The sequence below is a fragment of the Saccoglossus kowalevskii genome, chromosome 6, assembly GCF_978046115.1.
Source record: "Saccoglossus kowalevskii chromosome 6, keSacKowa6.1, whole genome shotgun sequence".
NCBI lineage: Eukaryota > Metazoa > Hemichordata > Enteropneusta > Harrimaniidae > Saccoglossus > Saccoglossus kowalevskii.
Genome location: NC_140646.1, coordinates 30,132,281 through 30,149,523, shown reverse-complemented (window position 1 = coordinate 30,149,523; position 17,243 = coordinate 30,132,281). Strand labels below are relative to the sequence as shown.

General features: G+C 36.8%; 1 protein-coding gene across 1 annotated transcript; it reads left to right on the top strand.

Annotated features, from left to right (window-relative positions):
• The first annotated feature begins 828 nt into the window (after positions 1–828).
• Positions 829–12,775, top strand: LOC100377299 (lectin BRA-3-like). The gene is made up of 5 exons (XM_002742205.4): positions 829–972; positions 7,040–7,058; positions 11,208–11,550; positions 12,294–12,373; positions 12,629–12,775. Exons 1-5 carry the CDS (start codon positions 904–906, stop codon positions 12,646–12,648), a joined length of 531 nt encoding a protein of 176 aa, XP_002742251.1. The 5' UTR covers positions 829–903; the 3' UTR covers positions 12,649–12,775.
• The last annotated feature ends 4,468 nt before the right edge of the window (positions 12,776–17,243 follow it).

The window sequence follows — 17,243 nt, the reverse complement described above, 5'->3', positions numbered from 1 at the left end:
AGAAAGCGAATACCAGTCTAGTGCATATTAAACAAATATGTACACTAATTTCAGGCAATTCTCTTCAGATTTGCAGGTAGAAGAGAAAAACTGAGAAGAATGGATCACTTAAATTCATTAATTCAAATGATCCACTTAAGATTAAATTCTGTAACTATTCAAATAATAACGCAGTTACGTACACGTTGAACTCTACCCTGCTGCATGCACTTGAAATAAGAACTTCGTATTTGGCGTTTGCTGGATACGTTCTGAAAGACCCGGGGTTAAAGATTGGCTTTTTTTCCCCATTTTTCCAAGTCGCTTGAATTAGACACACTATTGGTGTTAAAAAATCTAACTAACAAATTAAGTTTCATTATTACAAGCTGATCAACTTGAAGTATATATAGGGGTTGAAACTTGCATTTTCTTACAACCCACCCATCCAAAGTGCTCGTCAATCACCACGCACAATATGGTGAGGTACAGCATAAACGTAATTAAAAAGTCGGTGCATAGAGATGTTTCCAGGCGATATATCGTTGCCTGGTAACCTGTTTTGTTCTAGTGGCTGATACGTTTACAAGGATATGGATCGTAACCTACGAAATATACACACCGTATTGCGAATACCTTCCTTGTAGCGGACAATGACTTTACACGTCGGAACGATTTTAATGGAACTGAAATTAATATCCCATGACGAAGAAGATTGCAAGCCGTTTTTTTTTATTTCAGAATGTAAAAACTCAGGGGTAATTAAATTGAATTTACATTATAAAATCAAAAGAATGACGTCACTCGCCAGGTTGCGATGAAACTATATCAGACGACGATGATATTAAAAGCTCATGTTCGTTTATATAATTAACAGTTTAGTCGAGTTCCAGGAATTACAAGCAGCCCCTACCTACAAGCGATATGAAGTGTGTTGTACTGTTATTGGTATGGACGTCAGCGATTGTGTGTGGACACAGTATTAACCGTGTGGTAAGCATAAAAGTCCAAGTGTACCTTTTATCATGATTGTTGTTCGAATTTAACTGCGCGTGAATAATGCTTGGACAATACGGTAATGCGTTTATGGTTTGAAGTAAAATGATGATATGCACTGATAAAAGAAATATAATAAGTTTATCTTTATCTTTATCTGACTAATATTTATACGTGTCAATCTATTTTAAGTAAGTTGAACTTGCTGTCTATACGAATCACATTCTTATTTCCCGAGTCCATCGGAATGACGTCGAGTGACGACAGTATTTCTGTGAACTTCTACGAATTATTGATCAAACAGTTTACTGATTGATGCCGTGCCCAGCCCGGGGAATCATTTATACAGAGATTTCGTCGATTTAGTCGATATATTATTTCCCTATCACGATAATAGAAGGTTTGTAGCTAGAAGGGCTTAAATCTATAAATATATATATATATATTTGCAAAATGTCATTTTCTATATACAGTTGAATAAACGTGATTCCAAAAATCGTCATCTTATAAATACAATCCATATACAATCCAGAGTTATAAACACACATGTTATTTTCGAATGGTCCATTAGAATCAAAGTAGTTGAGACTATATGAATGCTGGAGTGTTGTCTTTTCATTATGAAGCAAAATTACAATTTGCTTGTTCATGTTTTATAGTAATTACTAAACGTAATACGTGGTGTACAGTTGTCTTTGGCTATGACAATGCTATTAAGCCACATTTTCCACTTAAACGTAACCTGTTTCATTTCTATTTACTGACTATGAGAATGTTTGAAGAAAAAATGCCATTGCATAAATGCGAGGTATCACGTATAAACGTGGATATCCTCGGGAGCGGAGCTACGTCACAAGACGTTCCACGTTGCTAAGACGCGCACCACTAGAAAATGCCCGGATGTCCGCCCCCGAGGATACGTTACCTCGGGGGCGGACATCCGGGCATTTTCACCGCCTGGCAACCCGCGGCGCATTCTCTACCATCGGTCCCACGGACCTCTGTAACCACAACTTGTGCGCACAGTCACTGCGCATCTTCCTCCGCGCACTGAACCCTGAACTACATTTACATAAACACAGAAATGCAAACAAGCGGAGGCACGACCGTAATTCACTGTTTTAGTTTTTCGACTGCTGGATTATCATTTTATATCAAGCTCGGAAGCCGTAAAGCCGAAGCTGATAATATAACGACCATCTTAGAATCGTATTTAGATAAGATTTCCTTATTTTGTTTTTAATAGTATTTTGTTATGCAATCGGTGGAGCAATATTAGGAAATGTTATATCTGAACTCATGATTGCGGATAATTTGTTGGTTTTCGTAAAAACAGTGAAACTTTTAATTTAATTAATAATTACTTTTGTTGCATTGTCAAAAACTAAATTTCTTTGTTGTTCGTATTTTTACATGATTTGAGACAGAAGTATGGCGTGTGTAATGTCAAGACGCTAATCCACCGGCTAGGCCCAAATAAATTTACACAAGCCATGGGTCGTGAAACAGGGTCAGCAGATGCAGTATGTCGTTCTGTGTCAATTTTAATGAAGCACTCTTCATCCATTGTAAATCCAGTAGACACACGTATGTAGTTCCGGAAGAAGTTTTACTTCGAGGTACATAAGAACTACAAAAGTTAAGGATATTTATGAAAACCCTTGGACAATCATGTAATGGATTGAAAGGAATTAATTCATCGCCATTTCACAACAAATGTGACCTACTAACTAGAGTGGCATTACTCGTGTCAAGATTGAAAACTTGACTCTCAAATGATAGTGATTCTGATACAAGTACAATATACATAACGATCAATATCTCATGTTTTACCATTTTTTTCAAACCATAGGTTGGTAATACTTGCAATGTCACTTATATACAAATTATTTCTTTATCTGCATGATAATGAAATTTAAAGCTAGGGTGCTAAATTGTTTATTTAGAGATACGGTTACTGTACAAAGTCCCCTGTGTAGCTTTATAATACTGATGCATGTCTAGTCAGTGAGCATTTATGGTAAAACATCTATAACTAGAGGCCATGACTTTAAATTAAGAAAATTTGGTCACGTCTGGATGTCAGAAATCTTACTTTTTCAGTAATAAAGTTGTAAATATTTGGAGCACTTTACTACGAATAAGCTTTAAGTGGCCTCAAACATTGTATTATATTAGTATAAGTAAAAAACAAATCATAACACAATGAAAATTTTCACATAGGATTCCAATCTTTATTAATTACCATCATTATGATAAAAATACAGTTCAATTACAACTTGTAACCTTGGGATTATAAATAATTTTTTTGATATTTGGGGACTAATAAAGGTTACCAGGGGCCATGGATATACAGACCTCTTCCATATTGAGAAAACATCTTTAAATTGACATGTGTACATGCACTTATTTATATATATTCTGTAAAGAAGAAATTGTTGTATTAATTGGAATACTAACATGTTTATAAGTTAATGCTAATGTGATTATAAAGTAGAGGCACTTTGATTGATGCAAATGTGTGGTATTATTAATTTATTAATGAATGGATAATGAACCTATATATATATATATGTATAGCAAACATTCTTGTGATATACATGTATACATATAATTTTATAATGGGATTCTATTACATGTATACACTATAAAAATAAATTTATTATGAAAGTCTAACAAACGAATGATTTGAAATACTACTGTTGTCCAAATGTAGGCACTTGTTCAAGTGTAAACCTTGACCCTCCCAACCCTCAAGGTAGAAGTCTACTCAAATACCCAGAATTTATCTATTTTTTAATAAATTGTACTTCTAGGCAATATATTGACTTAAAAAAAGTTGGGGGTCACCAGGTTAATTTTCAAGAAAATCATGGTTGTATTTTAGTGAATAGTGGCTATTTTGGCAGTATTATAGTGCTTTTACCATAGATTCCTATGGCAGAGATATTATGCCATATCTCAAATTGTAGGCTGGTGACATAGGCTGAAAAAAAATATATTGTTAATGAGGGGTACTTTTTGTTTTCCTGAATTTTTTTAAAAACCTGGGTTTTAAAAAGTGTTGAAAATTGCAATTTTTGCTTAACATTGCGCTCTATGGAATTGTTCTAAAAATAGCGATTTTTGAAAAATATTAGGACAAGTTTCTCAAAATACGACACTGTTCACACAAAAGAATGCTATTTTATGGGGCAATAGCTCCACGATTTTACATAATAAACCAATGAACACGGTCATGCGATTTATGACCAACTTTCTCAAAAAATGCTGAGTAGGCTTCTACCTTAAATCAATACTTGTACCATTATTGGTCATGTGACCTTTGTTCTGGTTGTAACCGCACTTGTGTTGATATGCAAAGTGTAATTAATACAGATGACTATACATAACATGTAAACCACTATTGAAATTCAGCCTTACACCAATGCAGACAAATATCTGTTGAAAATTAAAAAATATTTGTTCACACACTGAAAATTACTAGTACTACCCTTTAAATTGGTCTTATCTTACTTGACCTACTAATTGTGAACCACATTTACTGTATTAGCTCATCAATAGACAAAAACACTTATTTATTTACACATATATATATGTGTTTCTAATAGAGCAAATATGGTATTGGATTCGAATTATCAGGAGTTTTTCATGGGGTAAAGTACCCAGGTAAAAGAGGTGTTACAAATTTAACACAGGTATGATTATATTGGAGGTGCACTTAAATTATGGCAGTTGACTTAAAGACAATTAGTGCGGCACATCCCTGGGGAGCACTGCTCTTTTGTGAATCCAAACACAGACAACATATATTGTTGTGCAATACATTATTATATTCTCTTGCATGCCAGGAACATTCTTAGCAATATTTTGTAGCTGTAGTAACTGTGGTAACTGGTCCAGCTGTACAGCAGTCAGAGTGCTACTCAATGCCATGAAAAGAGCCATAATAAAAAAGACAGTTGTGTGTTCAGCTCTTTGTAGGTTTTACAAAATGTTTTTACTCTGCGAAAAAAAATGAACATGTTTAGTCAAAATACAATATATGAAAAATGGTACTTGTAACAGAAATACTTGAAAATGAAATACAACAACAACCAGAAACTGTGAAAGTTATTTTGCCCACTAAAATTAGAATGACATACATGTAGCAGCTATAGTGCGCATTGTGACTGAATCTATTTCAACAATAGCAGAAGCCTAGATAAAAATAAATCTAAATTAGTATCTTATTATAATTTTAATCCTTATAATATTTACATGATCAATGTCAAATTTATATTGTCAAGCAGCACACTTGGACATGCTGCATTGACAGTGGGTACATTTTGTATAGGACAAATAAAATAGTGTTGTTTATGGAAACACTGAAATTAATGTACCGGTAGGTAGGTATAACTTTTATTTTGATTAAAGTGTTAATAGCTGTAACTATCTATCTTTTTTTCTCTTATTTTTGTTTTTAATAAAACATTTCCTGTGTCATTAGTGTCAATTTGTAACGGCCATCGCCAAAATGTGGACTTTGAAAGCATAGCATATACACTATGTATATCAATGTAGTATATTATTATTAAAATAAATTGTAAAAAAATTAGATCTAATTGTTTATATTAGCTCATTTAAAAGACATAATCTAAAATGCACCTTGCTCAATACTTCTGAGACACAAATTATTTATTCACCCACGGTTACTAAAAACCGTGATTCACCGACCACCACTAGTAATTTGTTTTCCTTGTATGAAAATTTTATTATATAAGGGGGCATTCCATAACCGCAGAACAGTGAGCAGCAAAACAACGGTGACGATTAATATTTTACTATAGAAGAACGACCTAGCAACCGATGATAAACCTCAGACAACAAATAAATTTATTAGTTGTCTAAGGATAAACACACAAAATCTACGGCTTGTCCCCTGAATAGTCTCTGTGGTGAATAAACAATGGTAAAGTTCTCCAAATTAACACTTACCTACATGTTGGGGTTCAAGGCATCATTGCATGATTTCACAATCGGATCGGAGGCTGCCATTTTTAAATCTCCCGGGAAACTATTTACGCCTTGTAATCAATCCACAAAAATGTAGTCCTTTATCAAAATAGCCATTTACGTCCACAAAGCACGGTAAAACATAATACTTTTACTATATTTATTTAAACCAACTACTTTATGAAGTATTTGAATCATTTTGATACATTTTCCAGTTCAATTAATGCAAGAACGTATTTATTTATCACGATTCTTGATAAAATCACCGCTTGTGGTGGCAAGGGTTACCGGAGGATGGCGCGTGACCCTTGTTACGCAGGATGCCCGCGGCGGTGAAAACAAAGACCCAAAACCCGCAGAAAACGGTACTTTGCGATAGTTGTTGAGAGTCCCCTGAACAGTGTAACAAGATTAACCCTACGTGTGTAACATATATGAATTTGGTTGTTCAGGATTACTTCAAAGTTGAGTTTGTGTTGTTTTCTCGAGTTTTCACCGGCTCCACCGGCGTTCCACAGCAGCGCGTACAAAACCCATAGAAATACGTGGTACAGTGGTGCGCGTCTTAGCAACGTAGAGCGTCCGTGACGTAGCTCCGCCCCCGAGGATACGAGTAATTCAGGTAGTTGGTAATTGTCGCAAGCCAAGTGTGCAATATCAAGGAAATTTCTATACGTAGTTTTCTATATGTGACTTTAATTCGATGCGCGCGCACTGGCGTTTTCATTATTGCATTTGACGAATTCTGCCATGATTGTCGACAAAACAATGTTTTTATTTTTCGATAAATCACACCCCTTTGTTTTAAGATGCAATATTAAAATGATATAAACATGTTACTAGTATCTGAAAAAAAGAAAATATTTTCAATAACAGTTGATGAACTGTGAAAATAGTTCGAAAAGAATGGTTCCAATGCAGCGTCACACACGGATGGAAAGGGGTCTACATCCGCCAATAAATGAATCACTCCATTCGAAATGTTCTGATCAAATAATAGCGTAATTTCGAAATTCTGAACAAATTTCATACAATGTCTTAACTGTTGTACCTGTATTTTTACCTACAGAGTCGAGCTGCACATCAAGGTAAGCTGACTCGTCATTTTGTTCGTAATTTAGGGCGAGTGTGTCAACTCATCTAACACAGCAAAGGCTGAACGCAATGCTTCGAGCAGTCAGTGACGCATATAGCCGTGGGTTCATAATAGAAGGCCGAGTGTTCCAATACTCATTAAAAAATATTTATGTGCGAGAATTGAAATTCATATTTATAAATGACATATTTCTATTCGTAAAATCTCCATTTGTATTCGTAAAACCCCCATTTGTACTTGTGAAATCTCTAGTTGTATTCGTAAAACCCCCATTTGTATTTGTAAAATCTCTAGTTGTATTCGTAAAACCCCCATTTGTATTTGTGAAATATCTAGTTGTATTCGTAAAACCCCTATTTGTATTCGTAAAATCTCCATTTATATTTGTGAAATCTCTAGTTGTATTCGTAAAATCTCCATTTATATTTGTGAAATCTCTAGTTGCATTCGTAAAATCCCCATTTATATTTGTGAAATCTCTAGTTGTATTCGTAAAATCTCCATTTATATTATCTCCAAATGTATGCTTGAAACCCCATCATTTCTATGTGTATTAAAAGTTTTCATTTGTACTTGTAAAATCACCATTCGTCACGTATTGGTAAGCTATTAATCTGTATTCGTAAAACCACATGATCGTGCGCCTGGCTGTTGGGCAGATAAACAAGTACAAATTGAGACGTTACCAAGTTTTAATTAGGAAATTTCTTTTTGGCAATTGGAAGGTGTCGAAGGAGTTATCGGCGATAATTATTGCAAATCGCGACCAGGTTGACCTGGTCAAAAATCGTACTCGTGTTTTCCATAGAACAGCGCAGTGGATTGTGGGAAAATCAATGTTCATCAACACATAATGTCGCGCGACGACCACCGACCTCTAAAAATGGCAGAAGATGACATGGAGTCAAAATGTAAATAAATCAATCTAACTATTTTGAATTAATTTGTAAGTTTCCGGTTTTTCATCGCTACTACAATAATACTGAAATATATGAAAATCTACCGCCGTGAAATCGGAGAGTAACACCTCATTGTCAGACCAATCAGAGAGCAACGTGTTTTTTTCGACGCATCAAATTCTACCTTGTCCATTTCCACGATCCACCTTAAATTGAGCTATGGACAACATATGTCAAAATGTACGATAATATTGTGTAGTATACCTACTATGCGAAGATGCGTCATAGCACTGCGCATTCATAGTAATGTCGTGAACTATAATGCATCGTACTGTCAGAAATGGGTGACTAACGGTAGGTGGATGGTGTTCCAGTCCTTCATTCAGAAAATGGCGGATATATGGCATAGAGTACAGACTTTTAATCAAAAATAACCAAGTCTCGGGAACACGATAAAGTGCGTTGCCATGCCAACTTGAAGTATATAAGGTAAATCACACAAAACGCCTGACCTGATTTGACATTATTTAGACGTCTACCCACATCGATTGTGAACAATAAATAAAATAGATGTAATATGTTGAATTTAATACCTTCACCGGTCTTGAAGAACCAGACCCAAAGTGATACAGTGTCAGCTCAGATCACTAAAGACTTCTTTAGTGGTCTGAGATGCCAGGTGTCGAGGAATGACACCTGCCGACGTATCATGTTGGTGCATTCTGTGATCCAGTCCAGTTTTGTAATAGTATCGTGTACCGTGTATTAAAGGGCGTTGATCGACGCGCTGCGCATGTGCGACATTTGTGTTGATTTTTTGTGTTGACATTGATTTTCATTGACACGCAGATCGCCGCAAACCAACCGATCTGACACACACCGCGCGTGGAACTATGGGAAAAATGGTCAGAACTACTGTAAAGGGGGTAATTATTCACTGGGTTTTAATTTAGCTTATTTCGCTGACTGGAAAAATGCGCTAAATTAAAACACAGTGAATATGTAAAATTTAGCATAGAACACATTATCTAAATGACGAAACCGTGAATTTAAAACCCACTGAATATGCCCGAAATGGTAAATCAGTGAAATTTAAACCCAGTGAAAATTAGTCATTTTACAGTATTTCCACTTTGTGTCAACACAGGTGGCGCTATTCGTTTGACCTGGGCGCATCTTGCAATAATTACCGCCGGCGACTCCTTCGATAGCTTCCAATCACCTAAAAAATATTTAATTAAAGCTTGGTAACGTCTCAGTTTGTACTCGTTGATCTGCGCAACAGACAAAGTCGCCATCTTTGTTTATATGAGACCCATATATCTCGAGCATGCGTGGCGCGACAACTACCGCCCTTTAAATATATGAGTGTAAGTATTTATGTGCAAGATAGGGCATTGCAGAAAATAACATTATAAGGATTTATGATACCATGCACGCGTCATGTGATATCGCGAAACACGATCAGAACTTTGGTCGGAAATGAGCCTTGTTTATTGCGTATTTTGAGGAACTTGTCCTAATATTTTTCAAAAATCGTAATTTTTTTGAAAAATTCCATAGAGCAGTGTGCATTTTTTGACACCTTTTAAAACACCATCATTCACATTATATGATTTTTTTCAGCCTAGGTTACCAGACTACAATTTGAGATATGGCATAATGTCTACCATAGGAACCTATCGTAAATGCGTTATAACACTGCCAAAATGCCAACTATCCACTAAAATACAACTGTGAAAGATTAAATGAGTGTTATTAAACATTCACGTCAGAGGTAACAAGTTCGGGGAATGCTCCTCCTTTCTATCGAACAAAGACACACAGAGAATCGAATCGTTCCACATTTGGTCTCAGCCGCGTTGTAGAGCTTGCCACAACTCTGAGATCGGCTTTATTCACATTCCAACTGTTAACCAATTACAGAGAAGTTAAAAGACTCTAAGGCGTGGCCTCCACACATATAGCCAATCACGCAAAGAACTCAACACGCCATAATGTCAGATTAATTGCCCCCAATGCCGGGATATAACTCTCATACTTATCGTCGCCACAAGGGCTAAAACAACACTTTATAGTCGACCATTATATCAGCCAGTTGTTCCAATCACTAATTCCCTAACATACGAATGGACCTGATCATGACAAGTTACGAGCAGGTGTGGATTATCCAGGGGTCACCATTGGAATATCGCTATAACTGCAAAAAGCGGCCTCACCGAAATACATGAAAATATAAATCATGACACAACCATCATTTTCTCGAAAATTAGGCTAGACCCCCAACTTTTTTGAAGTCATTATGCAGATATTGCCCGGAAGTAGAATTTATTTTAAAATAAATAAATTCTAGGTAGTCTTCTACCTTGATAGCACAAAATCACACACATCAATATGTTCGTACGTCCAGTATTTCTTGATCATTTTCCTCACTGATTCATCGTAATATAGATAGAAGGACGTAAGGGTTCAGGATATACCCCGACGCTGTAGTGTACATTGACAAGACAAAGTCTATTCGGAATGAGCCGCGAAATCACAGCTAAGCATGTTGCCCCTGGATATTGGGAAACCAGGATAAATCTGTGTACTAATGGATTATGAATACAAATGTTTTTATGAATATAAATGGTGGTTTTACGCATATAGATATGTCATTTATAAATATGAATGTAAATTGCAACACTCGGCCTTCCATAATTCATTGCTCCACTTGTGCTTATTTTCGTTACTTGTGGGCCTTTTTCTACAAAATTTGCTATGATTCCCTTTTATCACGATTTCACGTATGGGACCCATGCCCAAGAAGACGCGGAGTAACGACTGCGGCGCTATGAATGTGGAACTGACTTTCATTCCAAAATGTAATATATGTGTGGGGCACAATCCGGGGCAAATTCATTTATCATTGTAGAATCCAACAGATTGAGGCAAACTGTCATATACATTTTTTTTCTAAAGAATGGTCTACATGTATTTAAAAAGACACGTTTAGTTGTTTTTATTAATATGACAAAACAAACATATTTGTATTATTTAAAGAAATAGCCCCTAGGATGTACTTAGTGATCATTTAGTTATTTGGCTTGGATGCATACATTCTCCAAGCTTCGACTAACTACTGTCGTTGGTGGCGTGCTCGGGAGTGAATGTCATTTTTTTAAAACAAATAGAATTTTTTTTCTATTTCTGGGCCTAAACGTTTTTTCTATCTTATTGACCCTTGTCATATGTATTCACAGTGTGTCATCCGACCGACGGTCGTCTCTTCGAGTTTCACACACGCCCTCTACTGTGGGAAGACGCGCAAATTAAGTGCGAGGAAAATGGTGGTCAGCTGGCGACCATACAGGACACAGAAACCTTCGAATTCATTAAGAGTCAGATTTTGGGCACGCCAGAGATTAATGATGATGTTAAGACAGGCATGTGGATCGGACTCAATGACAGATCGATGGAGGGGTTATACGAATGGGTGGACGGAACGCCTCTTCAAGTTGATGATTTCAAACTTTGGTCTGCGTCGAATCCGAACAACAACATGAACAAAGACGCCTGTCATGGACAAGACTGCGTGCAGATGTGGTGAGCAGAAACTTCTTTTTCTCTTTAGATATTTCAAATATTGCGATAGCGAGCGGGAAAAAGAAACTGACGGATATATCTGTTCATTATTTACGCATGCGCATCTATATGATGCGAACTGACATTTTCACAGTTGTTTCTGAAGTGATACTGAATCAAGTTCTGGCATTATATTGTATGCATTTGGTTCAGAAAAAACAGCATAACAAATAAAATACTGAAACCATGATTATTTATACATTGTCATACTATTATTTACATGATGAACAGTAAAGTTATCTTTAAGGGGTGTGGTCGTCGCGCCACGCACACGCGAGATATGTTGAGTGTTGCGAAGAACACGTGATTTAACTAGTTAATTCCTTCCCGGAATGAATAAACCACATCAACGTATTCAGTGCCTACCATGTCAAGATCCCATCTCTCGTTGGTGCTTGCCACTGAGAGGGCGTATCGGATCGTGGGTAAATCAATCAATTACCAACACAAATGTTGCACATGCCTGACATGCGTGATGCGACGATTATCGCCCTGCAATATCGAATACAATAAGACCGTGACAAATACGTCGTATTTGATAAAGCAGCTAAGCGCGTGTCATCGAATATACGATCCGTGACACCCTTCGCGTTCGGACCAAAATGATCCCAACTGCAATCACACTTCATAGTACAGTAATATAACTAACTATGTTATATATAATGTTAACTTTTTTTCTGATTTTTCGTTTATTTATCTTGAAGGAAAAGAAAAAACTGGCTGTTGGACGATGACTACTGTTCTTTTAGAAAGAAGGACTTTATTTGTGAATATTTCAATAGCGGTAAGAATTCAAGTTGTTCTCCAGTGCATTTCCACGCAGATTTTATTAAAACAGTTCTCCCAATGATCATGGTTTTCAAGCTACACAAAATTAGCAATACTATAATTTGCCCAGCATATCATCGATAACGAAGGAACCGCCAATATTTAGACTCTTTCGTCTTGCTCATACGATGATATCTTCGCACTCAAAGTCGCCACAACCACAATTATGTTGTCACTCATTTTTTTTTGTTCACTTTCTTTTTCATTGCAGGCGAATGCACGGCGTTGTAATCGTCGTTTCAATGAGTCGCAGTCCATAGGGGGCGCTATTCGGGATTGGTGCCGTAGTTATTAAATCACATACTATTAAACAAATGTTTTACTACCTCTTTGAGGAAATAAAAAAAGACAATCGGCATTCATGATAATATCATTCCTACATATGTTTCGTTGTATCGCAATTTCGTGTGTATATTATTTTACATTGCAACAACAAGCGTTATTTCATTGTAGGGTTCTAGACATCTTCTAGTAGATTGTCTTGGTCGCCTTATCTATATCTTATCTATGTTAGTTAAAGGTATTAATACACTTTGGGCGAGGATCCCCTCTCCTCCCCGATGATGTGAGAGATCTACCTTTGAAGATTTTGTTCTGACACTGTTAAAAAAAATGCTCGTCACGGTATCATATTCCCTCTAAATGCGTGTGTATTTTTTATGTTCAAATTGTAACATGTTCGTAGTGGACTAGTAAAATATACAAATAGTGCTTCGTGAGGTTTTCTCATCTGACTTATTTGACGTACAATGGTGTTGACTGGCGTAGAATGATGTAGAATAACGTGGGTAAGCGCTCGTCGACCGAACGGCAACATACTTACTTGGATTTGGAGCACCGCGAAGGGCGCAACTCACGTGACCTCGTCAGGCTAGTTTTAGGAGTGCGTTTGTTTTGATTAATCGTGACTGTGATTGTGTTCGATCACACTCACGGTCGTGATTGGTAATCATAGCAACAACGCTCTCGTGATTAAAGATGTCGGCCATACAACTGACAGACATAGGACAATGAATAGAATGCAACTATGCAAAGGTCTTCAAAAAGTTGGCAATTTTTAGCTAAACGCAAGCCCACATATTTTCAGATAATATAGTTTCTGCTAATTTTGTGTGATTTAGAGCCTCGATATCAAACTAATCTTATTCATGATCGTGCAAACTCACGCGCATCCAATTCTCGCTTTGATGACTGTTATGGATATCTTGAATCTTTTGTTGCGGAATATGCCCCTTTAACTTGAATTAACTGAGACGCCCTCAGTGGTTGAAAACCGATACGCAAATCCATTTCATAAATCTGCTTTCCTGTCCATATCCCGTTTCCTCGGCAGTATAAGTACTGCATTTTCGTTTTTCAAGTTTGTGTGTGCTGCCCTCAACTATTCGTTCCAGTTTTCCCCTGTAATGCGATGTGTGGTGGCGCAATTCAATCACGTCGACAGTGCGATATGTGTTTATTTGATGTGCCCTGTAATATATGTTGTGTCTACTGCATACCGCAAACAAGTCGTGCTCACCTCATCGTACCCAATTTAATATATATATAATTAACACGACACGTACTTTCGAAGTAGATTGTGCCGTACTGTGCTAATATCATTTAAACGACCCCAAAACACTGACAAATATTATTGAGGTGAATAATACTAATAATAACTTTATTACACTACCGAACCATCAGCGGGTTCAGTATGGTAAATAAAAAGTATTACAAGACTAAGACAATTCTAAATATAATACAATACAATACAATGCAATAATAAAATATACAATACAATACAATTAAAACAATTAATGTTAAAAACAATTACTATAGAATCAATACAATTAAAATAAAAACTGATCGAAATAAAGTACTAGTAATTTTGTCCCACCACCCCCTCCCATAATGTATCAAACGTCTATATTTTGAATGCATATCCGATTTGATCTGTCTCTGATTGATACTTGTGTAATGAATGGCATTGAATCAGGTCGCATGCCATCGTATAGTAGAGACACTGAACCCGGTTTGAAAGTACAGATATATGGTTTAGTCATTAGTTTTTCAAGCATTGTATTAGCCCAACTTTCACAGGACCACCCTACGCAGCCTGTACAAAACAATGTCTGAATCAGCGACAAAAATATTTCGCGAAAATAATCCAACCCTTTACAATAGCGTATGATTTGATATTTGGCCATTGTCTGACACCACAAGCGCGGAAGTCAATCCGGTCTTTGCCATTCAATCACGTCTCTCTATTCTGGCCCACTACCTGGGGCCAACCTCCCCTGGCTTCAGTGTATTACGGACAATCACGTATTACCATCTAATTGTCAGTCTTGTAGCATATGAAATACAAGCACATAACACACAACATTATTTGTGCAACACCTTTCATTCTCGCGCATGCGTATACCATGGTATTTGTGAGGTGACGGCGTGATCTTTGTCGCCGAAATAAACGCCCATTTTTAGCGAACCTTGTTTTACTGTCAATCAACGTTAAACCTTAAACCTTCTCATTCTAAGCTCTATGGTGAAACTGATATGGTTCATCTCAACTTATCAACACTGTACGTTGCTATTACTATTTGCAGTATCTGTCAGGTTCCTTTAGATTCACCGCAGACAACTGATAAATTTCACCGAGTACTCAGTACTCGATGTAGTTGTTGCTGCTGTCGTCGTCGTTAATATTCTTGATTCCGATTCTCCACGTCATGTGTGTTTTATCCATTAGAAATTAAAAATATGCAAAAGAAAGAATCATGGAAAAAATCATGCATGAATCAAAAACAGAATAAAAAAAATCAGCACATCTAAATCTTAATGTACAAATATTTCACAGTGACAAAAACACACACAACCTACAGCCACAGTCCCTCTATCATGTGCTACAGCAAATTGGTCATCCCCATTGCCCACCCCTAATTCCGTCCTTACCCTTGCCACAGCATGCTCACGTAGTAATTACCTTATATCGACAGAAAATTTAGAAACTGTCGTCAATAATAATACTTTTTTATTCCACTATTTTTTAAATGAAATATTAACGCATACAGTGTGGAGTGTGTTGCATCCTCGTTCCCAACAAGTTTTATGGGAAAGATTAATTTTAGTTATCATGACCGGCTTCAAAAATTATGCAAGAATTTTTAAACCAACTGCGCTGAATTGTAGAATTACCAATTGTCGATTCTTATAACAGACGCCCTGGTTATTATTGCGACCTATGTTTATAGTGACCACATTGAGTTGAATGTACGATATCTCGGTCAACCACGTGATCACACCACATTCCTGACGACATTTGCATATTGATCAGACACTTGAAAAACAACGCTCGTTTTTCAAGCTTCGAAATAATCGCTGCCCCTAGCCCCTCCCCGACACACAATCACATGATCATATTTCCATAGGGTACCCTCCCCGCACCACGGGTATGGTAGGGCCCACCCCACCCCTGGTGACAGAATATCAAACCTGACGAGATAACTGGAAGACATGGAATCGTATTTGAATCCCTACTTGTGTGAAATAAAAAAAACGAAACAACAAAAAACACATTGTCGAACAGGCCAAGGAAGATTTTTTTAGCTCCGTGACCAGACGTAAACAGTCTGTGATCTTTGACCATATTTCAATGGGAGGCACACATTGCGAAATCACATATCAGTGGATAGGGTACGTAAGTTGTTTACTGGCACAAGACGAGAGAAGGACAATTAAACCGTCATCTGCCATTATTTACTGTATATGATATGAAGGAATAGGGGCTGACCATTAAAACACGGGTGTGTTAAATTCAGTCGGGAACGGGAATCTGCACAAAAATAAATGTCGCATATTTTTTTTAAATCCCACACATTCGATGGAGATAGGACACAACGACAAATATAGTTATATTGTATAATTGTCACCTTAAAAGAGTCAAGCTCAGTGCTATCATGATTATTTCTACAGTACAAGTATGGTTTTAAATTGCACACTGATATGCAAATGAGGCCTATATACGCGAGGCTAGTGATCTAAATTGAATAAACTTTATGCGACCTAAACAGACCATCAGTACTGTTATCGGCACGCACACACATACTCCTTGTAAACGGTCAGTGTATTTCAGTAACCTAAGTATTACCATGGCTACGGTTGTATCTGATAGAGGGAGTGCATCGTGTCGTACTCTCAGATGGAGTACTGCGACATTTTACTCCAAGCGAGGTAATTTGATAAACCGGACACACAGGAACACGGATGCAACATTGTTCAGCGACCGCAAAGTAAACACGACGGAAATTAATTATTAAATTATTTTGTCTACGGTTAAATAATCTAGTTTTAGTTATTGTATGCTTATTTTTACAAATTTGCGAAGCTTTCCTGTGTGTTATGCTAGTGAGTTGCACGTTGTCTGCGAACGTTCGAGGTCAACTAACACACCGGTCACGCCTACTTGATTCTAAAGGTAACATCACATGCTCAACAAAAGCTATTTTCAGATTGAGAAAGGCAAAACGAAGAGATCGATACTGAATGTAATTTTGCTTAAGTGAAAGCAATTCAAAGATTGAACAATTCAGTTCATAATTCCCTCAGATTTACGCAACTATTTTCCGGTGTTAAATTATAGACAGTATAGTAGTCGTACTATACTGGCTACGGTTAAATGAAATACATTCATGTGGTCTTTCTGTCTGACGTTGTGTTGATGGTTTGACTAATAAAACAGAAATCTGCAGGGATTGTGTCTAGCTAGTTTAGCCCTATGTTGTTTTCAGAAGCATGTCGTGATACGTTTGGAAGCCTCCGATATGAACCCCGCCCTCTAAGTTACAATA

Excerpts from the sequence above, each read along its gene's own strand:
- LOC100377299 (XM_002742205.4), top strand. The coding sequence starts at position 904 with ATGAAGTGTGTTGTACTGTTATTGGTATGGACGTCAGCGATTGTGTGT. Across the intron at positions 11,551-12,293 it reads CAAGACTGCGTGCAGATGTG|GAAAAGAAAAAACTGGCTGT; the intron begins GTGAGCAGAAAC and ends TTTATCTTGAAG. Across the intron at positions 12,374-12,628 it reads TTGTGAATATTTCAATAGCG|GCGAATGCACGGCGTTGTAA; the intron begins GTAAGAATTCAA and ends TTTTCATTGCAG.